A 23,592-nucleotide genomic window follows, 5' to 3' on the forward strand; every position below is an offset into this window, starting at 1 on the left:
AACGAGTGAAGGCGGCCATCTTTGTTGTTTACCTAGGCTCCAATTTTTTACCAGTGAAAACCGAGGGGGGGATTAAAAATGTGCCCCTTTTTATGGACAAATAGTGTCTACGTTTCCTAAGGGCCTTTACAGTACTTGAGGGGAAGGAAGTTTCTTCTCCCTGTTAATAGAAGCTCCGTGGTGGCAGCGAGATGAGAGAGAATTTTTCGCAATTTCAATTTTCTATTGCTTTTAATTTCCCATCGAAATTAACTTAATTAATTAAATTAAATACACTTAATCCGGATGATTAAAACCTCCTGATTCCGATGGTGCTAGTCGCGACTCTCTACGACTAACCGTTAATTAACTGTTCGCAATTAAACGTCCCGAAACGCAGCCAGTTTTTTCAGTTTTCCTTCTTTCCAACGTCTTTTTGCCTTTCTAATTAACATTAATTTAATCTTAATTAACCGATTCTGACGTAGAAATCTGTGAGGAATCGAATGAAAGTGGTCCCAATATCGCGCGACTAGCGGTTCATTAATTATTGCACTAATTAAGGCGATCCCCGTTCGAAACTGTAGACACACCCTGTACATTCTTGGTTCCAATTTATGTTGATATTCATTAATTAGAGTTAAAACTTTAATGATTTGAATTCTTAATTTGACTGCTTTGGATGGTGAATTCACTGATTTTATTGATTTCATAGCGATTTTAGTGATTTTCTAGATTTGGGAAGTGATTTATGTGATTTGAATGATGTCAAAACCTAGGTGTATGAGATTTGAAGGAGTGACGGCCCCCTCGCGTCCCAATACACTGATTCGGACAGACAAACCTCGCTTCGGTTGACTCTCAGTGGTACGACTTGTTTCGTCCATGGTTTCCCGCCGAACTATTTTCGACGTGAGCCTTTCCAAGATTGCTTATCCCTCCGCCTTAAGTCATTCCCGTTACCGTTGTCTACCCCCCCTTCTATTTGTAACCTCTCATCAATGTAGACGTAAACGTCAACTAAACTAAAGTGAATACATTTGTCTCCTATATTCCTCCCTACCTTTGCTGGCGCTATTAGGTTAGCCGCGTCATAAAATAAAGAGGCGATAAATTTCAATCTCTCTTTTTTTTCTTTCACCCCGCAGTAGTGGCAGCGCTGTGAGTTACTAGCGTTAAACCTTCCGTACATTTAAAACAGGGTGCCATTAATTGAAACCCAATTCATTATTTGGGCTTAAAAATTATTTTAATTGATTTTAACCGCGATTTTTTTACTGATTACTGTTAGTTACGAAGTGCAACGTAGGATAGGGTTATTTTAGAGACATTTCGAAGCTTAGCAGGGCAGATACGGAGGGTTTTTCCCGTTTTAGGCCTAAAATTAGGCCTAATCTAATTAACCCGATATGGATTTCGGGTTAATTTTAGATGAGAAATCGATTGGTGATACGCGAATCGGCCTAAAATGAACAAGGTGGCCGAAAATGTGGCTGTACGCTTCTGAAACCATTTTTTTCAGCTTCCTCGCCTTGAAATTAATCAGGATATATATTTTCCTTGTTAATATACCTTAATTAGACGCCTTAATTACGGGAAAAACCTATTTTAAAAACTCCAAAACAAAGTCTTTGCAAACGCATGAAAAGTCTACGGACGGGAGACGTGGTTGATACGCGAAATGAGAGAGAATTTTTCGTAATTTCAATTTTCGGTTATTTTTAATTTCCCATCGAAATTAACTTAATTAATTAAATTAAATACGCTTAATCTGAATGATTAAAACCTCCTGATTCCGATGGTGCTAGTCGCGTCTCTCTACGACTAACCGTTAATTAACTACGCAATTAAACGTCCCGAAACGCAGCCCGTTTTTTCAGTTTTTCTTCTTTCCAACCTCTTTTTGCCATTTAAATTTAAATTAATTAAACATAAATTAACCGATTCGGACGTAGAAATCTCTAAGGAATCGAATGAAAGCGGTCCCAATATCGTGCGAGTAGCGGTTCATTAGTTATTCCACTAATTGCGGCCATGTCCGTTTTTAGTTTCAACCTAACTGTGTAGCGACTGTAAACGTTATGGTCTACGGCCTCGCAGTACTTCCTGGTATCGAGTTATGTTGACATTCATTAATTAGGGTTAAAACCTTAATTATTTTAATTTTTAACGGAATATTTTTATTGAATATTGTCTCTTGACGCGTTTAGAGTGTCATATTGAAAAATCAGACTGATATCTTTAGAAACGAGGTTTAAAACTGATTATTAGTGTTCCTTGTTTAAATATAATTTATTTTGATGAAACTGATATGGATTATATACTGATTTGAACTGATTTACACATTTCCAGCCTTTTTGTGTTTGTGCCGCCATTTTGGAAAATGGCGGGAAACTAAATTTTGAGATAGGGCTCAAACTACGAACCCGATCTGTACGGGGTTACTCGCGTTGGATTCCCCTTCAAATTGTCTACAAAATGACCTAAAAAAAGTTTCAAAATTCTTTATAGAATTTGCATAATTTCACTTTTAATTTTTCAAGTTCGGAGGTCAATAGTTCAAAACCTATCAGTTCTACGAACTCAAAACCAACATTTTCGGCTTTTTCGGCCTCTCTTTAGTTTATTCAAGTTAATTTAAGCCATAAATTAAATTTAATTAGGGTTTAAAATCGAAAATGAAAATTGAAAGTAAAAATGACAGAGATCTCAAATTCAAAAAACCCGCCTAGCCAGCCACAAGTATTTACGGAGTAGCAAGAATGTAGACAATTTGAGCGAGAATGGGAAATTTCATCACCGGAATGGCCTTCTTTGCATTGTTACTGTCGTCTTGACGTCGTAATCAATCAAAACTATGTAATATTTATTGGTCAAAATGTCCAGTGACCCACCTTTAGTTTTTAAAAGCATTGATAGTACATTAAAATATTATTATGCAATGCTTAATGCTCTGTGCTTATTTCCGGTCCTATCTGTGGCCGGCATCAGCTGAGCTGAGTGACTGAGTCCAGGGCCGGAAATAAGAAAAAATTCTTATAGGACATTTGTCCAGCGACCCCCCTGTTTGACTGAAAAATTTATAGGACATTGTCACCTGGAATGTGCAAAATAGTGAGGCATCATCATACTCAAGCTATCAAAACTTCGAAAAATTTATTGGTCAAAATGTCCAGTGACCCCCTTAGTTTTTAAAAAAATTATGGGACATTTTAAAATTTTATTGGACAATGTCCAGTGTCCTGTGCTTATTTCCGGCCCTGACTGAGTCTGGCAGCCTGTGCTTAGCTCCTGTGTGACATTTCGTGTTTGCACCTTTATTTAGTTTAATTTAACCTAGTTCTTTCGTTAATTGCAATTAAAAATGGTTAAGAAGTGTTCAAACCATGATTCCGTGCAAGAAACTTCCGTGTTTTATTCAGTTTTAAAGACCAAAGGTAATCGAAAAACCAATGTTTACGTAAAAGTACCAAGGCTTAAGCAATGACAGTTGAGTTCAGAGAAAGAGCCAAGGCTTAGTGAAAAGATTGGAATTTGGCGGGATGGTTAAATGTTACGTCAGTAGAGTATGTTTGGAACATTTTTATAGCAGGTAATATATGCATAATTTAATATTTAAGACTATTCAAAACATATCTGTGTTCCCAAACTGTACTTTAGCCCTTAGCACATTCAAAATACACAGTTTTTTCAATAAATATCATTTATTCAAGGTTAATTATAGCATAAATAATTACATTTAAGTCGCGGAAATTAATTAAAATATACATTTTCCATGTTTTATGTCTATATATTACCCTTAAATTTAGAGTAAGGTTAAGCTAGGTTGGGTTTGATTAAGTTAGGTTACTTTGCAGGCTCGTAACTCTGGTTCTACTGGAGATACGGCGATGTCCTTTGAGTATGTTATAGTCCTATTTGTCCCCTTTCCAAGCATACTAAAAACGTAGGGCTACGACAAACAGGGGCCGAGTAATTACGCAAAATGTTCAAAAACATGCTGTAGGGAAAGCGTCACACCCAACTTTAGAGGCCTATAACTCTGGTTCAACTAGAGATACGGGGATGTCCTTTGAGTATGTTATAGTCCTATTTGTCATCTTTCCAAGGATACTTAAAACATAGGGCTACGACAAACAGGGGCCGAGTAATTAAGCGAAATGTTCGTCTCCTCCACGGGATTTGCGTCACACCCAACTTTGCAGGCTTGTAACTCTGGTTCTACTAGAGATACGGGGATGTCCTTTGAGTATGCTATAGTCCTATTTGTCCCCCATCTAACCATACTAAAAACATAGGGCTACGACAAACAGGGGCCGAGTAATTAAGCAAAACATAAACAAACACACCACCCTTCATATGTAACTTTTAAGAGGATACAGCGAGTGTCATCCTTCTTCTATCATTATGCCCTTCTGATAATATAAATTTTCTCATTATTTTCAGTTGGTGGACTCAACACTTGGAAGTTACGCGTTTATAAAAATATTCTTATTATTTTCATGATTAATCTTTTTAATGAAATCTAATGTATCAATTTGAAAATAAAAATCAATATTTATGCCTGATCGAAATTTATTTGCACTCGTAAGCTAGCTCGAGCTGAGAGATCTCCAGGGTTAGGCTTAAACGAAGTTTGCTTTGGTCTTTACAGAAGTTCATACGTTCTATAAGTTAGTGACGTAGCGCCGGCAGTGTTGCCAATGTTCAAACTGTCAATTTCCCGCCTGACGAGGCAAAATTTCCCGCCGACGGTCATTATTTCCCGCAACCCCTTTTAGAGCAAAATTGACGTAAGTTTTACGTTTTCAGCCGCACTACAATTTAAGTAAGCATTGTGAAGGTGTTGCCTGAGAAGCGCTAAATACTAAACTATAAGAAAGGTTGCATTTGGGGGACAAAACTATGAAGGAAACATTTCTGGTCGTTGGTAAAAATCGGATGCGCCAAGCCAAAAGATTAAAATATTATCAAATGTTTAAAAAAATATGACCAAAACCCCACGGTCATTGAAATTCCCGCCAAATCGATTGATTTATCAAAAAACTACCTTTTTCCCGCCAAAGCCAAAATACCATCGAAAAATCCCGCAAAACGGGAAATTTCCCGCACATTGGCAACACTGAGCGCCGGAAACGTCATAGATTCGAGAGATCAAAGGCTTAATACACGGACTAAACAGGAGAAGATGGACTGATAAACCGTCCGTGGAGTGTAGTCTGCTCGTGGTTCTGCTAGAACTACCTCTCAGTAACCAGGGCCAGAAATAAGAAAAATTTCTTATAGGACATGTGTCCAGTGACCCCCTGTTTGACTGGGAAATTAATAGGACATTGTCCACTGTAGTATGCAAAAATAGTGTCGGATCTTCATAGTCAAGCTATCAAAACTTGGGAAAATTTATTGGTCAAACTGTCCAGTGACCCCCTTAGTTTTTGAAAAAATTATGGGACATTTTAAAATTTTATTGGACAATGTCCAGTGTCCTGTGCTTATTTCCGGCCCTGCTCAGTAACTGTCTCTATGGTGAGGGGCTGTCAAAGGCTTAATACACGGACTAAACAGGAGAAGATGGACTGCAAAACCGTCCGTGGAGTGTAGTCTGCTCGTAGTTCTGCTAGAAGTACCTCTCAGTAACTGTCTCTATGGTGAGGGGCTGTCAAACAGGCTGGGAAATAGCACACTTCCTCTGGTCCAAAACCAGTTTATTAATTGCTTGGACTAGTTTTTTAATTGAAGTGGGGCTTACTGGTCCTCGGGACCAGTTTATTAATTGCAAATCTATTGGAGAGCAAAGGCTGGGACCAGTCCGGAGACCAGTTAAATATTTCAGATACTAGGGGGGTCACTGGTCCAAAGTACTAGTTTAAAAAATACCCTTATTTCCCAGCCTGCTGTCAAAGGCTTAATACACGGACTAAACAGGAGAAGATGGACTGCAAAACCGTCCGTGGAGTGTAGTCTGCTCGTGGTTCTGCTAGAAGTACCTCTCAGTAACTGTCTCTATGGTGAAGGGCTGTCAAAGGCTTAATACACGGACTAAACAGGAGAAGATGGACTGATAAACCGTCCGTGGAGTGTAGTCTGCTCGTGGTTCTGCTAGAAGTACCTCTCAGTAACCAGTGTGGGAAATAAGGATTTTTTTAAAACTGGACCTGTGGCCAGTAGAGCCTAGGTATTTTAATTAAAAAACTGGCCACGGTGCCACCTACCACTTTTAGCCTCAAAAATCAGGCTTTCGTAATTTATGGCCAAATTATTTATTCTGGACAATATTTGCTAGGGCGTAGGCTTAGTAGGTTAGATTTTATAGGTATGGGTATTTAAAAATATTGGAGTCTTAAATTAAGAACTATAAGTCTTTATTGAGTAATGCTAAATTAAAAAATTCGGCCCGTAGGGAGAGGTTGACACTCCATTGTTATCTTCACATAGACCAGACCCAAACAAGACTACCGAGAGATTATCTTCCCTTTAGCTAACTGCAAAAATCACTTCATCTAGAGATTCCACACTGTGTGTAGAGCGTAGACAGACATACGAAACCCACCCATAATCCCACTCCCACAATTCAGGGAAAACAAGCACACAGCGTAGAAGCAAAGACGAGACAAGTTTAGGGATTAACATAGTATTTATTTAATGAACCAAAATCTTGAGGGGGAAAAACTTTGAATTAATTAAGTGGCGACCAGGGCCAGTAGACCCCGAAGCGTTTAATTTTTAAACTGGCCCAGCTAATTTTTAAACTGGCTATTGGCCTGTGAAAGTGCCTTATTTCCCACACTGTCAGTAACTGTCTCTATGGTGAGGGGCTGTCAAACAGCCATGGAAATAAGGTTTTTTTTTTCAACTAGTCCTCGGGACCAGTGACCCCGACATCAACAATATTCAAACTGGTCCCTGAGACCAGTTACCCCTGTGCGATTTATTTTACTACTGGTCCCACTTTAAAATTATTTATAAATATAAAATTACATAGTCCAAAATCATTTTTAATAATTTTATTTAGCCATCTTTGACTACATTATCGTACGAAAGCCAAAAGATTATCGATTTTCAACCAAAATTATCGTACGCTCCAGCGGTGTTCTGATTGACCTTGCAATTATACTAAAATCGGTACAACTTACAAGGGTCCTGAAGGAGATGGACAAATAACGTCTCCAAACGCTGCCTACGCTATATCCCAAGCAAAAAAAAAAAAAAAAAAAAACTTCGCGGTTTCGAACCTGTAGACTTCCGGGAGTGAGGCGGATATGATAACCACTGCACTACAGATATGTTCTGATGTTTGATCGAAAATACAGGCCAAATATTTAAGCAAAACGTGAACAAACAAACCCCTCCATAGGAAATGCATTAGACCCAATTTTGCAGGCTCGTAACTGTGGGTCTAGTAGAGATACGGAGATTTCCTTTGAGTATGTTATAGCCCAATTTGCCCCCCATCTAACTATACTAAAGACTTTGGGCTGCGACAAAATGGGGCCAAGTAATTAAGCAAAACGTAAACAAACAACCCCTCCATAGGAATTGCATTTTAGACCCAACTTTGCAGCCTCGTAACTCTGTTTCTACTAGAGATACGCGGATGTCCTTTGAGTATGTTATAGCCCAATTTGTCCCCCATCTAACCATACTAAAAACTTTGGGCTACGACAAACTGGGGCCGAGTACTTAAGCAAAACGTAAAGAAACAAACCCCTCCATAGGAAATGCATTAAACTAAATTTTGGAGGCTCGGAACTCTGGTTCTACCAGAGATACGGGGATGTAAATAATGTGACCTTGACACAAATGTTCGGATAATTATAAAGGTCTTTACATATCCCAAGCGAAAAAAAAAACTTCGCGGTTTCGAACCTGTGGCCTTCCGTGAGTGAGGCGGATGTGTTAACCACTACACTACAGATATGTTATTATGGGTGACCGAGAATACAGGGCCGAGTAATTAAGGAAAAAGTAAAGGAACAACTCCTTCCATAGGAATAGCATTAGACCCAACTTTGGAGGCTCGTAACTCTGGTTCTAGTAGAGATAAGGGGATGTCCTTTGAGAATGTTATAGTGCAATTTGTCCCCCATCTGACCATACTAAAAACGTAGGGCTACGACAAACATGGGCCAAGTAATTAAGCAAAACGTAAACGAACAACCCCTCCATAGGAAAAGCGTTTGACCCAATTTTGGAGGCTCGTAACTCTGGTTCTAATAGTGATACGGGGATGTCCTTTGAGTATGTTATAGATCAATTTGTCCCCCATCCAACCATACTATAAACTTAGGGCTACGACAAACAGGGGCCAAGTAATTAAGCAAAACGTAAACAAACAAACCCCTCCATAGGAAATGCATTAAACTAAATTTTGGAGGCTCGGAACTCTGGTTCTACCAGAGATACGGGGATGTAAATAATGTGACCTTGACACAAATGTTCGGATAATTATAAAGGTCTTTACATATCCCAAGCAAAAAAAAAAAAAAAAAAAAACTTCGCGGTTTCGAACCTGTAGACTTCCGGGAGTGAGGCGGATATGATAACCACTGCACTACAGATATGTTCTGATGTTTGATCGAAAATACAGGCCAAATATTTAAGCAAAACGTGAACAAACAAACCCCTCCATAGGAAATGCATTAGACCCGATTTTGCAGGCTCGTAACTGTGGGTCTAGTAGAGATACGGAGATTTCCTTTGAGTATGTTATAGCCCAATTTGCCCCCCATCTAACTATACTAAAGACTTTGGGCTGCGACAAACTGGGGCCAAGTAATTAAGCAAAACGTAAACAAACAACCCCTCCATAGGAATTGCATTTTAGACCCAACTTTGCAGCCTCGTAACTCTGTTTCTACTAGAGATACGGGGATGTCCTTTGAGTATGTTATAGCCCAATTTGTCCCCCATCCTACTATACCAAAGGTTTGGGGTTGCGTCATATAGGGGCCGAGAAATTAAGCGAAATATTCAAAAACATGCCATAAAAATAGCGTCACACCCAACTTTAGAGTCTCGTAACTCTGGTTCTAATAGACATAGGGGGATGTCCTCTGAGTATGTTATAGTCCAATTTGTCCCCCATCCAGCCATACCAAGAACATAGGGCTACGACAAACAGGGGCCGAGATATTAAGCAAAATGTTCGTCAACGTATGGTATCTTCTCACCTTTATTTGCTATGTTACTTATGATTTTAGCACTGAACTTTGTAGGCTCATAACTCTCGTTCTATTAGAGATACGGGGATCTCCTTTGGATATGTTATAGTACTCTTTGCTCCCCATACAAGGATACTTTAAACTTGAGGCTACCTCAATATCGTCGTCAACTTATTTTTTGTCTCACTTATTGTTAGGAGGTTACTTTTGATTTTTGAAAATAAACTTTGCAGGCTCGTAACTCTGTTTCTACTAGAGATACGCGGATGTCCTTTGAGTATGTTATAGCCCAATTTGTCCCCCATCCAACCATACTAAAAACTTTGGGCTACGACAAACTGGGGCCGAGTACTTAAGCAAAACGTAAAGAAACAAACCCCTCCATAGGAAATGCATTAAACTAAATTTTGGAGGCTCGGAACTCTGGTTCTACCAGAGATACGGGGATGTAAATAATGTGACCTTGACACAAATGTTCGGATAATTATAAAGGTCTTTACATATCCCAAGCGAAAAAAAAAACTTCGCGGTTTCGAACCTGTGGCCTTCCGTGAGTGAGGCGGATGTGTTAACCACTACACTACAGATATGTTATTATAGGTGACCGAGAATACAGGGCCAAGTAATTAAGGAAAAAGTAAAGGAACAACTCCTTCCATAGGAATAGCATTAGACCCAACTTTGGAGGCTCGTAACTCTGGTTCTAGTAGAGATAAGGGGATGTCCTTTGAGAATGTTATAGTGCAATTTGTCCCCCATCTGACCATACTAAAAACGTAGGGCTACGACAAACATGGGCCAAGTAATTAAGCAAAACGTAAACGAACAACCCCTCCATAGGAAAAGCGTTTGACCCAATTTTGGAGGCTCGTAACTCTGGTTCTAGTAGTGATACGGGGATGTCCTTTGAGTATGTTATAGATCAATTTGTCCCCCATCCAACCATACTATAAACTTAGGGCTACGACAAACAGGGGCCAAGTAATTAAGCAAAACGTAAACAAACAAACCCCTCCATAGGAAATGCATTAAACTAAATTTTGGAGGCTCGGAACTCTGGTTCTACCAGAGATACGGGGATGTAAATAATGTGACCTTGACACAAATGTTCGGATAATTATAAAGGTCTTTACATATCCCAAGCAAAAAAAAAAAAAAAAAAAAACTTCGCGGTTTCGAACCTGTAGACTTCCGGGAGTGAGGCGGATATGATAACCACTGCACTACAGATATGTTCTGATGTTTGATCGAAAATACAGGCCAAATATTTAAGCAAAACGTGAACAAACAAACCCCTCCATAGGAAATGCATTAGACCCGATTTTGCAGGCTCGTAACTGTGGGTCTAGTAGAGATACGGAGATTTCCTTTGAGTATGTTATAGCCCAATTTGCCCCCCATCTAACTATACTAAAGACTTTGGGCTGCGACAAACTGGGGCCAAGTAATTAAGCAAAACGTAAACAAACAACCCCTCCATAGGAATTGCATTTTAGACCCAACTTTGCAGCCTCGTAACTCTGTTTCTACTAGAGATACGCGGATGTCCTTTGAGTATGTTGTAGCCCAATTTGTCCCCCATCCAACCATACTAAAAACTGTGGGCTGCGACAAACTGGGGCCAAGTAATTAAGCAAAACGTAAACAAACAACCCCTCCATAGGAATTGCATTTTAGACCCAACTTTGCAGCCTCGTAACTCTGTTTCTACTAGAGATACGGGGATGTCCTTTGAGTATGTTATAGCCCAATTTGTCCCCCATCCTACTATACCAAAGGTTTGGGGTTGCGTCATATAGGGGCCGAGAAATTAAGCGAAATATTCAAAAACATGCCATAAAAATAGCGTCACACCCAACTTTAGAGTCTCGTAACTCTGGTTCTAATAGACATAGGGGGATGTCCTCTGAGTATGTTATAGTCCAATTTGTCCCCCATCCAGCCATACCAAGAACATAGGGCTACGACAAACAGGGGCCGAGATATTAAGCAAAATGTTCGTCAACGTATGGTATCTTCTCACCTTTATTTGCTATGTTACTTATGATTTTAGCACTGAACTTTGTAGGCTCATAACTCTCGTTCTATTAGAGATACGGGGATCTCCTTTGGATATGTTATAGTACTCTTTGCTCCCCATACAAGGATACTTTAAACTTGAGGCTACCTCAATATCGTCGTCAACTTATTTTTTGTCTCACTTATTGTTAGGAGGTTACTTTTGATTTTTGAAAATAAACTTTGCAGGCTCGTAACTCTTTTTCTAGTAGAGATACGCGGATGTCCTTTGAGTATGTTATAGCCCAATTTGTCCCCCATCTAACCATACTAAAAACTTTGGGCTACGACAAACTGGGGCCGAGTACTTAAGCAAAACGTAAAGAAACAAACCCCTCCATAGGAAATGCATTAAACTAAATTTTGGAGGCTCGGAACTCTGGTTCTACCAGAGATACGGGGATGTAAATAATGTGACCTTGACACAAATGTTCGGATAATTATAAAGGTCTTTACATATCCCAAGCAAAAAAAAAAAAAAAAAAACAAAAATTCGCGGTTTCGAACCTGTAGACTTCCGGGAGTGAGGCGGATATGATAACCACTGCAATACAGATATGTTCTGATGTTTGATCGAAAATACAGGCCAAATATTTAAGCAAAACGTGAACAAACAAACCCCTCCATAGGAAATGCATTAGACCCGATTTTGCAGGCTCGTAACTGTGGGTCTAGTAGAGATACGGAGATTTCCTTTGAGTATGTTATAGCCCAATTTGCCCCCCATCTAACTATACTAAAGACTTTGGGCTGCGACAAACTGGGGCCAAGAAATTAAGCAAAACGTAAACAAACAACCCCTCCATAGGAATTGCATTTTAGACCCAACTTTGCAGCCTCGTAACTCTGTTTCTACTAGAGATACGCGGATGTCCTTTGAGTATGCTGTAGCCCAATTTGTCCCCCATCCAACCATACTAAAAACTTTGGGCTGCGACAAACTGGGGCCAAGTAATTAAGCAAAACGTAAACAAACAACCCCTCCATAGGAATTGCATTTTAGACCCAACTTTGCAGCCTCGTAACTCTGTTTCTACTAGAGATACGGGGATGTCCTTAGGACATGTCATAGTCCAATTTGTCCCCCATCCTACTATACCAAAGGTTTGGGGTTGCGTCATATAGGGGCCGAGAAATTAAGCGAAATATTCAAAAACATGCCATAAAAATAGCGTCACACCCAACTTTAGAGTCTCGTAACTCTGGTTCTAATAGACATAGGGGGATGTCCTCTGAGTATGTTATAGTCCAATTTGTCCCCCATCCAGCCATACCAAGAACATAGGGCTACGACAAACAGGGGCCGAGATATTAAGCAAAATGTTCGTCAACGTATGGTATCTTCTCACCTTTATTTGCTATGTTACTTATGATTTTAGCACTGAACTTTGTAGGCTCATAACTCTCGTTCTATTAGAGATACGGGGATCTCCTTTGGATATGTTATAGTACTCTTTGCTCCCCATACAAGGATACTTTAAACTTGAGGCTACCTCAATATCGTCGTCAACTTATTTTTTGTCTCACTTATTGTTAGGAGGTTACTTTTGATTTTTGAAAATAAACTTTGCAGGCTCGTAACTCTTTTTCTAGTAGAGATACGCGGATGTCCTTTGAGTATGTTATAGCCCAATTTGTCCCCCATCTAACCATACTAAAAACTTTGGGCTACGACAAACTGGGGCCGAGTACTTAAGCAAAACGTAAAGAAACAAACCCCTCCATAGGAAATGCATTAAACTAAATTTTGGAGGCTCGGAACTCTGGTTCTACCAGAGATACGGGGATGTAAATAATGTGACCTTGACACAAATGTTCGGATAATTATAAAGGTCTTTACATATCCCAAGCGAAAAAAAAAACTTCGCGGTTTCGAACCTGTGGCCTTCCGTGAGTGAGGCGGATGTGTTAACCACTACACTACAGATATGTTATTATAGGTGACCGAGAATACAGGGCCAAGTAATTAAGGAAAAAGTAAAGGAACAACTCCTTCCATAGGAATAGCATTAGACCCAACTTTGGAGGCTCGTAACTCTGGTTCTAGTAGAGATAAGGGGATGTCCTTTGAGAATGTTATAGTGCAATTTGTCCCCCATCTGACCATACTAAAAACGTAGGGCTACGACAAACATGGGCCAAGTAATTAAGCAAAACGTAAACGAACAACCCCTCCATAGGAAAAGCGTTTGACCCAATTTTGGAGGCTCGTAACTCTGGTTCTAGTAGTGATACGGGGATGTCCTTTGAGTATGTTATAGATCAATTTGTCCCCCATCCAACCATACTATAAACTTAGGGCTACGACAAACAGGGGCCAAGTAATTAAGCAAAACGTAAACAAACAAACCCCTCCATAGGAAATGCATTAAACTAAATTTTGGAGGCTCGGAACTCTGGTTCTACCAGAGATACGGGGATGTAAATAATGTGACCTTGACACAAATGTTCGGATAATTATAAAGGTCTTTACATATCCCAAGCAAAAAAAAAAAAAAAAACTTCGCGGTTTCGAACCTGTAGGCTTCCGGGAGTGAGGCGGACATGATAACCACTGCACTACAGATATGTTCTGATATTTGATCGAAAATACAGGCCAAATATTTAAGCAAAACGTGAACAAACAAACCCCTCCATAGGAAATGCATTAGACCCAATTTTGCAGGCTCGTAACTGTGGGTCTAGTAGAGATACGGGGATGTCCTTTGAGTATGTTATAGTTAAATTTGTCCCCCATCTAACTATACTAAAGACTTTGGGCTGCGACAAACAGGGGCCGAGTAATTAAGCAAAACGTAAACAAACAACCCCTCCATAGGAATTGCATTTTAGACCCAACTTTGCAGCCTCGTAACTCTGTTTCTACTAGAGATACGGGGATGTCCTTTGAGTATGTTATAGCCCAATTTGTCCCCCATCCTACTATACCAAAGGTTTGGGGTTGCGTCATATAGGGGCCGAGAAATTAAGCGAAATATTCAAAAACATGCCATAAAAATAGCGTCACACCCAACTTTAGAGTCTCGTAACTCTGGTTCTAATAGACATAGGAGGATGTCCTCTGAGTATGTTATAGTCCAATTTGTCCCCCATCCAACCATACCAAGTACATAGGGCTACGACAAACAGGGGCCGAGATATTAAGCAAAATGTTCGTCAACGTATGGTATCGTCTCACTTATATTTGCTATGTTACTTATGATTTTAGCACTGAACTTTGTAGGCTCATAACTCTCGTTCTACTAGAGATACGGGGATGTCCTTAGGATATGTTATAGTCCAATTTGTCCCCCATCTAACCATACTAAAAACTTTGGGCTACGACAAACGGGGGCCAGGTACTTAAGCAAACCGTAAAGAAACAAACTCCTCCATAGGAAATGCATTAAACTAAATTTTGGAGGCTCGGAACTCTGGTTCTACCAGAGATACGGGGATGTAAATAATGTGACCTTGACACAAATGTTCGGATAATTATAAGGGTCTTTTCATATCTCAAGCGAAAAAAAAAAAATAAAAGAAAAAAAAAACTTCGCGGTTTAAGGGTGGCCTTCCGGGTGTTAGTCGGATGTGTTAACTGCTACACAACAGATATGTTATTGCAATAATCGCCGAGAAAGCAGGGCCGAGTAATTAAGGAAAACGTGTTCAAACAAACCCCGCCATAGGAATAGCTTTTGACTTGTCTACAAAATGACGTAGAAAAAGTTTCAAAATTCTTTATAGAATTTGCATAATTTCAGTTTTAATGTTACAACTTCCGAGCTTTACAGTTCAAAACCTATCAGTTCTACGAACTCAAAACCAACATTTTTTGCTTTGTCGACCTCTGTTTAGTTTATTTAACTTAATTTAAGCCATAAATTAAGTTTAATTATATTTTAAAATCGAAAATTAAAATTGAAAGTAAAAATGACAGAAATCTCAAATTCAAATAACCCGCCTATCCAGATACAAGTATAGACGGAGTAGCAAGAATATAGCTTGAGCGAGAATGGGAAACTGCATTCCCGGAATGGCCTTCTTTGTATTGTTACTGTCGTCATGACGTCGTAATCTATAAAAAAATACGCAATATTTATTGGCCAAAATGTCCAGTGACCCCCTTTTAGTTTTTGAAAGCATTGATAGGACATTAAAATTTTATTATACACTGTTTAATGCTCTGTGCTTATTTCTGGTCCTGTCTGCGGCCAGCTGCCCTGGTTTGTGGGTACTGTGTTTTGTTTTTGTTCCTTCCGTGTTTGCGACGGTATTTAGTTTAATTTAAACAAGTTCTCGCGTTAATTGCAATGAAAAGAGGTTTACTGTCTTGTTAAGAAGTGTTCAAACCACGATTCCGTGAAAGAAACTGTCGTTTTATTCGGTCCTAAAACCAAAGGTAATCGAAATCGAAAAGCCATGTCGGCTAAGGACCAAGGCCGTGTCTTCAAAGAGAGGATTGGCGGCCTATTTAAATGTTATGGCTTGGTCCTTGTCTTCAAAGAGAGGATTGGCGGCCTATTTAAATGTTGTTAACACTTTTTAATTTAATATTAGGATTACCCGCTGCTCTAATGGATGAAAACAACCCCTCGGAAGTACTTGGGGCGTGTTAAACCAGTGTCCAAGTAGAAACTGTTATCATCAGTGGAAAGACATTGCAATGAGCTGTACAGTGTTCTCGATGGGGGCTCATACAGTTTGAAGAAACTCAATAAACACTTTGGTTAATGGTAAGTCGCTCTTTAATTATGGTGTCCAATTATTATAGCATCAAAATGGAACTAACTCTTAAGATACAGGTTCCAAATGGTTTACTTTAGGCTTAGGTTTTACGGCCTATAACCATGGATGAAGGATGCGCGTGAAAAACATTCGACGCTCTACAGGATGTGCAACTCCCTATACTAAAAAGTAGACAAGTCGATACTAGCGCCGCCTGGCTACCAGCGCTGGAAACCCTCGCGGGAAAAATAAAAAATACTGGACAGGAGAAAAAAAACACGCGCTACTGTCGTTTTTTCCTTAGCGTCGTCTGCTAGAAGCAAAAACAGTGGTTTTTTTTCTTATGTCCAGTATTTTTTATTTTTCCCGCGAGGGTTTCCAGCGCTGGTAGCCAGGCGGCGCTAGTATCGACTTGTCTACTTTTTAGTATAGGGAGTTGCACATCCTGTAGAGCGTCGAATGTTTTTCACGCGCATCCTTCATCCATGCTATAACTTCTACTAGAGATAGGGGGATCCTTGTAGGAAAAACTTTACTTTAGGTGGCGCATTTTAAATACAGTTTTTTCAACAAATATCATTTCTTGGAGGTTAATCATATGATAATTAAATACATTTGAGTTGCGGAAACTATTTTAATCACTGTTTTCATGGCTTTCATCCATAAAGTTTATTATTATTATTATTATTATTACATGAACAGAGTTTATCGGAAGGATTTCCGTGTTAATATTGATTATAATAGTTTCCACAAACGTAACATTTCTTGGAGTTGACAATAAACAAGCTAATTAACAATAATTTGGAAAAGGACCAATATTTTGAGGTCAAAAAACATACAAAATTTAGTAATATTTTGGAAAAGGGGATGTTTATTCAGTTGATAAGCCATCCTGGGGAATTTGAAAAGTAGGACTACAAGCTCCGGGGGAATTTGAAAAGGGGCTACAAGCTCCGGGGGAATTTGAAATGAAGTTTAATCGTTATGAGAAATTTGCTTTTAATTGCGTAGTTCAAACATTTGTTTTGATTAGAAATTTTACAACAAAAACGGGTCGAGATAAAGGGAGCTTAGATTTTCACGTATCAAATACCAATACCAATACAGGGATACTTTAAACTTGAGGCTACCTCAATATCGCCCTCAACTTATTTTTTGTCTCACTTATTGTTATTAGGTTACTTTTGATTTTTAACGATAAACTTTGCAGGCTCGTAACTGTGGGTCTAGTAGAGATACGGGGATGTCCTTTGAGTATGTTATAGTCCAATTTGTCCCCCATCTAACCATACTAAAAACTTAGGGCTACGACAAACAGGGGCCGAGTAATTAAGCAAAACGTAAACGAACAACCCCCTCCATAGGAATTGCATTTTAGACCCAACTTTGGAGGCCCGTAACTCTGTTTCTACTAGAGATACGGGGATGTCCTTTGAGTATGTTATAGTCCAATTTGTCCCCCATCTAACCATGATAAACACTTAGGGCTGCGACAATCAGGGGCCGAGTAATTAAGCAAAACGTAAACAAACAAACCCCCCATAGGAATTGCATTAGACTATACTTTGGAGGCCCGTAACTCTGGTTCTAGTAGAGATACGGGGATGTCCTTTGAGTATGTTATAGCCCAATTTGCCCCCTATCTAACCATACAAAAAACTTAGGGCTACGACAAGCAGGGGCCGAGTAATTAAGGAAAATGTAATTTACTCGGCCATACTGGTGGGTTGAACTTGAGGGGGAAGCTGAAACCTACCAATATGGCTGCCAGAACAGCGGCGAGACCAAGGAGGGGGTGACGTACTACCCGGCCAACTGAAAGTTCTCTATATAGCGGTTGGCGCGGGTTGGGGAATGCGGATTGCGAACACGGTACCTAGAATGAAGATTCACTTTCATATGGCCGCCGGTAAAGGGAAAGTTGCTGTTATTTATTTATAGTCGTTGTTGAAAACCTTTCCTGATAAAGTGAAATTCGTAAACGTCGAACGCGATTTAATAGTATTGGTAGGAGGCGTGGAAAGTGACGCGTCTTGACTCGGCTATTTTAAACTCCGCAGATGTCTTTAAATTATAAGGAACTTGAGAATGAGGACGAAGCGAAAGATCTGGAAGAGAAATACTCGCGGTTAAAAGCTTGCGGGAAAAAACTGTGCAAAGGAGTGTTTTATAAAGAGGCGCTGCAAAAATTTCGAGAAGCTTACGAAATCCACCAAGATGAAGCCTTGAAAGGAAGAATTGAAAAAATCGAGGTTCGACAAGTCGCCTTTGTGTTTCGTTTAGTTACCGCGGGAATCGTTTCATTTTTGCGCCCGTTTAGGAGTTTTTGAAAGACGACGATCATTTGGAAGAAGAAAATGGCGCCTCCCAATCAACGACGTCCTCGGTGACGGAAGGATTTCGCTTGAACGAGAACTTGTACGCCAAACTGTACCCCTATCAGAGGGAGGCTCTCAAATGGCTCTGGGGACTGCACCGCGCCGGGAAGGGTGGCATCCTAGCCGATGACATGGGGTACTATACTAAAACACGCCTCTCTTAGGCAGGCAGGCAGGCAGACGCGCTCGTACCGAGATATTTCGTCATTTCAGATTGGGCAAAACGGTTCAAATTATATCTTTCCTAACTGGACTGATGGACGCTGGCGAAATCAAGACGGCTTTAATCGTCACGCCCGTTTCCCTCATTCAAAATTGGGAAGCCGAAACCGACGCCTGGTAATCTCTTAGGCCCTCTGGCTGGACCGCGGGGGGGGGGGAGGGGGCACTCCGATGATAACCTTTTCGGGCTTCGCAGGTCACCCGGACTTCGACGCAGACGCTACCACGGCTTATCGGCCACTGTCAAAGAACGCAATTTGAACTCTATCCAGAAGAAAGGCGGAATTCTCTTCACCAGTTACAATATGATCGTCCATTCGGGACGTGTACTGGCCAGACGCGTCGATAGTGACGCGAAATTCAATTGGGTACGTACGCTTTGAGCGGCGGGTGAAACGAGTCTTTTTTCTTGAAGAACGGGCCTTTTCAGGACTACCTGATCTTGGACGAAGGTCACAAGATTAAAAATCCAACCAAAACGACCAAAGAAATTCACGAATTTTCGGCTGGTCATCGGTTGGTTTTAACGGGAACGCCCGTTCAAAATAATTTGAAGGAATTGTGGGCTTTGTACGATTTCTGCCTTCAAGGGAGCCTTTTGGGGACGCTGACCACTTTCAAAGCCAGATACGAAACTCCCATCAACAGGGTTAGAAACATCCTTCAATTCCTTCTTCTCGCAATTGACCCGGTTTCGTTTTCAGTCGCGGGAGAAGGACGCGTCGGTCGGGGTCAAGGAGCTGGGCGCCAGGATGGCGGAGAACTTGCGCAAATTGATCGCGCCCTATTTCCTCAGAAGGACCAAAGCCGATGCCATCACCGTTGGCCAGAACTGGTAATTCGCCGTCCTCGTTTAAGCGACTTAATTCGGTTGGCCAAATTGCAATTCGGTTCCGTTTTTCAGCGCCAGCTTGCCCGCGAAAAACGATCTGATCATCTGGGTTCAACTGTCTCGGCAACAAGTTGAAATTTATCAAAAATTTCTGGATTCTGATTTGATTAAAGACGTAAACGAGCCGATTTTAAGTCTCGAGAACGAGCTCGACTAATTCGGTTTCTTCGTAGATTTTGACCAAGAATCGAAGCAATCCTCTGGTGTATTTGGTGGCCATGAAAAAGATCTGCGATCATCCGAGACTGTTCAGCGTTCGAGCCAGAACTCAGCTGCGCCACGAAATAGATCTGGACGACAGTGACGAGTCGGTTGAATGCCGCCTTCCATCCTGGTCGGGAAGTGACCTTTTTTATTTCATTCTTCTTTCTATTGGGGTATAGCGAGGTCGAGGTCGAGGCGCCGAATGACGCTGTGGCCGACGTCGTCTCTTTGAACGTCGACCCTTTCTTGCTCTTGAAAGAATCGGGCAAGATGGAGGTCTTGATCAAGTTGCTGGACAATCTGAAGGCGGAAGGACATCGCACTCTCGTCTTCAGCCTCTCCTCCAAAATACTCGATATCATTCAAAAGATTCTCCTGACTGGGTAAGCCTGAATCGGTTCGATTCAATTCAATTCAATCTTGGGGGTCGGGTCGGGGGACGACGCTTGACGATTGGCGCTATTGGCAGGAACTGGAAGGTCTTGAGACTCGATGGAAAGATCAGGAGCTTGGACGAGCGCCAAAGAAGAATCCAATTATTCCAGACTGACCACCAATATTCCGTTTTCTTGCTGACAACGCAGGTACGTCTCGCCTCCTCCCTCCCTCCCTCTTGACTCGCCAATCGTCTCGTCCGCGCGTTGTAGGTGGGCGGAGTTGGTCTGAATTTAACAGGCGCCGATCGAGTGGTCATTTACGACCCCAGTTGGAATCCGGCGACGGACGCCCAAGCGGTGGACAGAGCTTATCGGATCGGTCAAAACAAGGACGTCCTCGTCTATCGTCTCATCACGTGCGGCGCCATCGAGGAAAAGATCTACCGAAGACAAATCTTCAAAGATTCCATCACGAGACAGGTGCGACTCGCTCTCGACATTCCTTTTATAGAGGTACGACGAAGACACCGTATTCTTTTAGGCTACTTGCAGAGGGGACGATAACGATAAAGACCCGCATCGTTATTTCACCAAGAGCGAACTGAGGGAGCTGTTCGTCCTGGATGACCCAATGAGTTCGGCCACTCAAATCCATTTGAGCAAACTGCACGAAAACCTGAAGGAGACGTCGCCCGCCCTAGACCGACACATTAGCCAGTTGGAACATCTGGAAGGCGTCTTTGGCGTCAGCCATCACGACTTGATGTTTCATAGTCATCTGCGCGACGACAGCCACGACGCCGCCACAGCAATTCCAGCCGATGAAAAAATAATCCGGGAGACTTATATTCAACATCAGGTAAAATCGGTGGTCAGTTTCACCGTCCGCCGCGGTCTAAAGCGACGTCCGTCCGTCTCGTTGGTAGGTGGAGGACGCTGAGCGAAGAATCCACTTGGAATCGGCCAAGAACGAGAGGAGGGCCAGGGAAGCTGGATCCTACAAAACGACTTATTTCGAGGAGGCCCCGGAGGAAGTCTTCTTCGCCTTACCAGGACGTAAGACGATCGAGTCTCCTTCATTTTCTAATATATAAGTTGTTGACCTTTGTTAAATTAGACGAAGACGAGTTTTACGACAATGCTTCGGGGGGTTTGACCTTGGACACGGCGTTGTTTGACCAGGACGAAGAGGACGCCTTCATCGAGGACACCGAGATCCCCGAGATCATTTCTAATCTGGCCAACTTACCCGAAGACGTCCAAGAAGGGGGAGTGGTTGGCGACGCCTCCCTTCGTTTCAACTTGCCGCCACCCGCGCCTCGCGCCACACCCGAAGTAACGGTCAGTTCTTTCTCTCTCTCTCTCTCGCAATTGCTCGAATGGAGTGCCGAACTCGCGTCTTTTCCAGGTGGACGGTACCCTTGACGTCACCGCTGCCGCCAGTTGTATTTCTTTGGATGACGACGGTCACTTTCTCGGTCGTTCCTCGGGAGATTCTAGTCCGCGCTCTCTTGTCTCGCCGAGGTCGAACAAGGTCAATGTGGAGGAGCCGCCTTCCAACGCGCGCGTCTCCCTTAAAAACGAAGCCTTCAGATTCGGACTTCCTAAAAAATACGCCCGAAAAAGGTCGGATGAAAAATTTCTTTCATTTTAATTGTAATTAAGATAAGAATAGCGACATTTTAATTATTCTTTATTATTCGCGTCTCTCTTTTAATGAAGTGTGTTTTTGCTTTTTTTTTTTATTAACTTTAGAAATTTGTCTGGTCATCCTGGTCGGTCCAAGAAGTCGCTCTCGGCTCCATCGAGAGGCGCCAATAAATTGGTGATATCTCCGAGGAGAGCGCCTCCTCCTCCTCCTAGTCGGATGGCGGTACAACTCGTTTCCCACCACCCATCATTCGCACCCGGCAGCGACGAGAATGGCTCCGCCCCCGCCGCCGCCTCCAAGATCCAATCTCCTTCTCGTAATAGGAGCGCCGACTCCGAGACGAGCCCTTCCTCCTCGACTCGGCCCTCGTTAACTTTGGTGGTGCCGGAGATGACGATCTCTCTTCCTCCCATCGTCATCGGCGCTCCGATGGAGGAAACCGACGTCCGCGAACTGAAACTGAAACTAAAGCGCTCGCGAAAGAAAAACCGGGAAAAAGATCGGCTGATCGAAGAATTGAAGAAAAGTGGTCGACGTCTGAAAGCGCGACTGAAGGCCACACAATATAAATTGGAGCGCGTCTCCGCCCAACTCGAGACGCCACTCCGAGTTAGGAAGGAAGCCTCCTCCATCGGGTAAGGACTGGACTCGCCTTTCTCCCTCTTGGCCTCGCGTCTCTAATCTCTTACTCGGCGCAGCTCCACCACCGAGGTCTTTGCTAGTCTTGATGGCGGCGCTCAGTCGCCAATCGCCATAGACCGATTGGCGGCCACCCATGAAAGCTCCTTAGTCGACGACGTTGCTCTAACTCGACGTCCCAAAGTGGAAATTGATTTGGATCGGGAACTGGCCTTGTTACGAGACTCGTTGACCAGCGCCCTGGAAGATAGAGAGGCCACGGCTGACGATGACGACGTCAAGGATGAACCGATGGATGCCGAAGCTGAGATTGAACCCATCATTTTGACGGAGAAATTGAGCGTCGATTTGGACAGCGATGACGATTTGCCAGAAATTATAATGGAAACTAGATCAAGCGCCGCTTCCACCGATAAAGGTTAGTCGATTGACCCGTGATTATTTTCACCTCTTTTACAAAATTTCTTTCAGTCAAGAGAGAAGCGATGTCGCCCGCTTCCAATCGTCTCGGTTCTTGGCGCCACCGAGTCCATCGAGTCACGCCTCTTCAACATTCCAAAGATGACGACGGCTCAATTTTCAATGTCGCGTCGAAGGAAAGGCGTCGAGCCGAGAAACGGCCGATAAATATAGGTCAAGCTGAATATTTCGGCCACTCGTCAACTCCTAAAGCGCCAAAAACGCCGGCGGTTCCCCAAAGGAGCGCCGCCCCCGACGCCGTCTCTAAATCGCGGACGCGCCCAATGGTCATCAAGTTAGGAAAGGCCGACGCGGTTAACGCCAATTTCTTCTCGGTCAGTGTCTCCGAGTCCAACCTTGAGGAGGAGGAGCGCTTAATCCTTCCTTCTAAAACGGACCTATTTGACGCCAATGCTAAAAGTAATCCGGAAAAAGTAGATCCGGAGTCGCGCTTTGATAGTTTGGGCGGGCGGTCGGACGCCAAACTTGAGCGGGAAATGAGTGATTCGTCATCCGCGGAATCGTTTCGTCCCGACAAAGTGAAAATGGAGACTGAGACTCTTTTTGAGCGTTTAATCCGGGGGGAAACGGAAGCCGACGTGGCTCGAGAAGCCCAAGTTGTAACGTCTTCGGACGAGGACTCTGTGGGGGAAGCGCCTTCGGTTTTTCAAACTCTGAAAGACAAGTACAAAGATCTCTTCACTTTTTCGTCTTAGATCTTCAATTTTTCAATCGCGCCACTCATTTCTTGTTAAAGTTATTTTATTAAGGAAATAAAATAAATATTTTTTACTCTCTCTGATTGGACAATTTTATTTGAGCGTCCCTCGATTGGCCCCGCCCCAATCCCGGGGAACAAAATAAC

The 23,592-nt window shown here is 42.1% G+C and overlaps 1 protein-coding gene and 2 long non-coding RNA genes across 3 annotated transcripts; 2 read left to right on the top strand and 1 right to left on the bottom strand.

Moving 5' to 3' along the window:
- Window positions 1–3,246: 3,246 nt before the first annotated feature.
- Window positions 3,247–4,547, top strand: LOC149702079 (uncharacterized). The gene is made up of 2 exons (XR_016381687.1): window positions 3,247–3,571; window positions 4,426–4,547. It is a non-coding gene; the product is annotated as an uncharacterized LOC149702079 (long non-coding RNA).
- A 10,367-nt stretch (window positions 4,548–14,914) lies between these two features.
- LOC149702080 (uncharacterized) lies at window positions 14,915–15,475 on the bottom strand. Its single transcript, XR_016381688.1, has 2 exons — window positions 15,351–15,475; window positions 14,915–15,255 (listed from the first exon to the last, which is right to left on the bottom strand). It is a non-coding gene; the product is annotated as an uncharacterized LOC149702080 (long non-coding RNA).
- Window positions 15,405–23,529, top strand: LOC149702081 (uncharacterized). Its single transcript, XM_089865824.1, has 20 exons — window positions 15,405–15,579; window positions 15,738–15,913; window positions 17,966–18,157; window positions 18,226–18,419; window positions 18,497–18,622; window positions 18,702–18,873; window positions 18,936–19,154; window positions 19,210–19,340; window positions 19,410–19,512; window positions 19,571–19,704; window positions 19,781–19,984; window positions 20,071–20,185; window positions 20,249–20,458; window positions 20,520–20,837; window positions 20,905–21,034; window positions 21,096–21,319; window positions 21,387–21,604; window positions 21,734–22,264; window positions 22,328–22,686; window positions 22,740–23,529. The coding sequence occupies exons 2-20, from the start codon at window positions 15,911–15,913 to the stop codon at window positions 23,441–23,443; spliced, it is 4,287 nt and encodes a 1,428-aa protein (XP_089721950.1). The 5' UTR covers window positions 15,405–15,579; window positions 15,738–15,910; the 3' UTR covers window positions 23,444–23,529.
- The last annotated feature ends 63 nt before the right edge of the window (window positions 23,530–23,592 follow it).

The sequence above is a fragment of the Phalangium opilio genome, unplaced genomic scaffold (assembly GCF_054372755.1).
Source record: "Phalangium opilio isolate 3A_F unplaced genomic scaffold, DU_Popi_V2 ptg000017l_1, whole genome shotgun sequence".
In the NCBI taxonomy this organism is placed as follows: Eukaryota; Metazoa; Arthropoda; class Arachnida; order Opiliones; family Phalangiidae; genus Phalangium; species Phalangium opilio.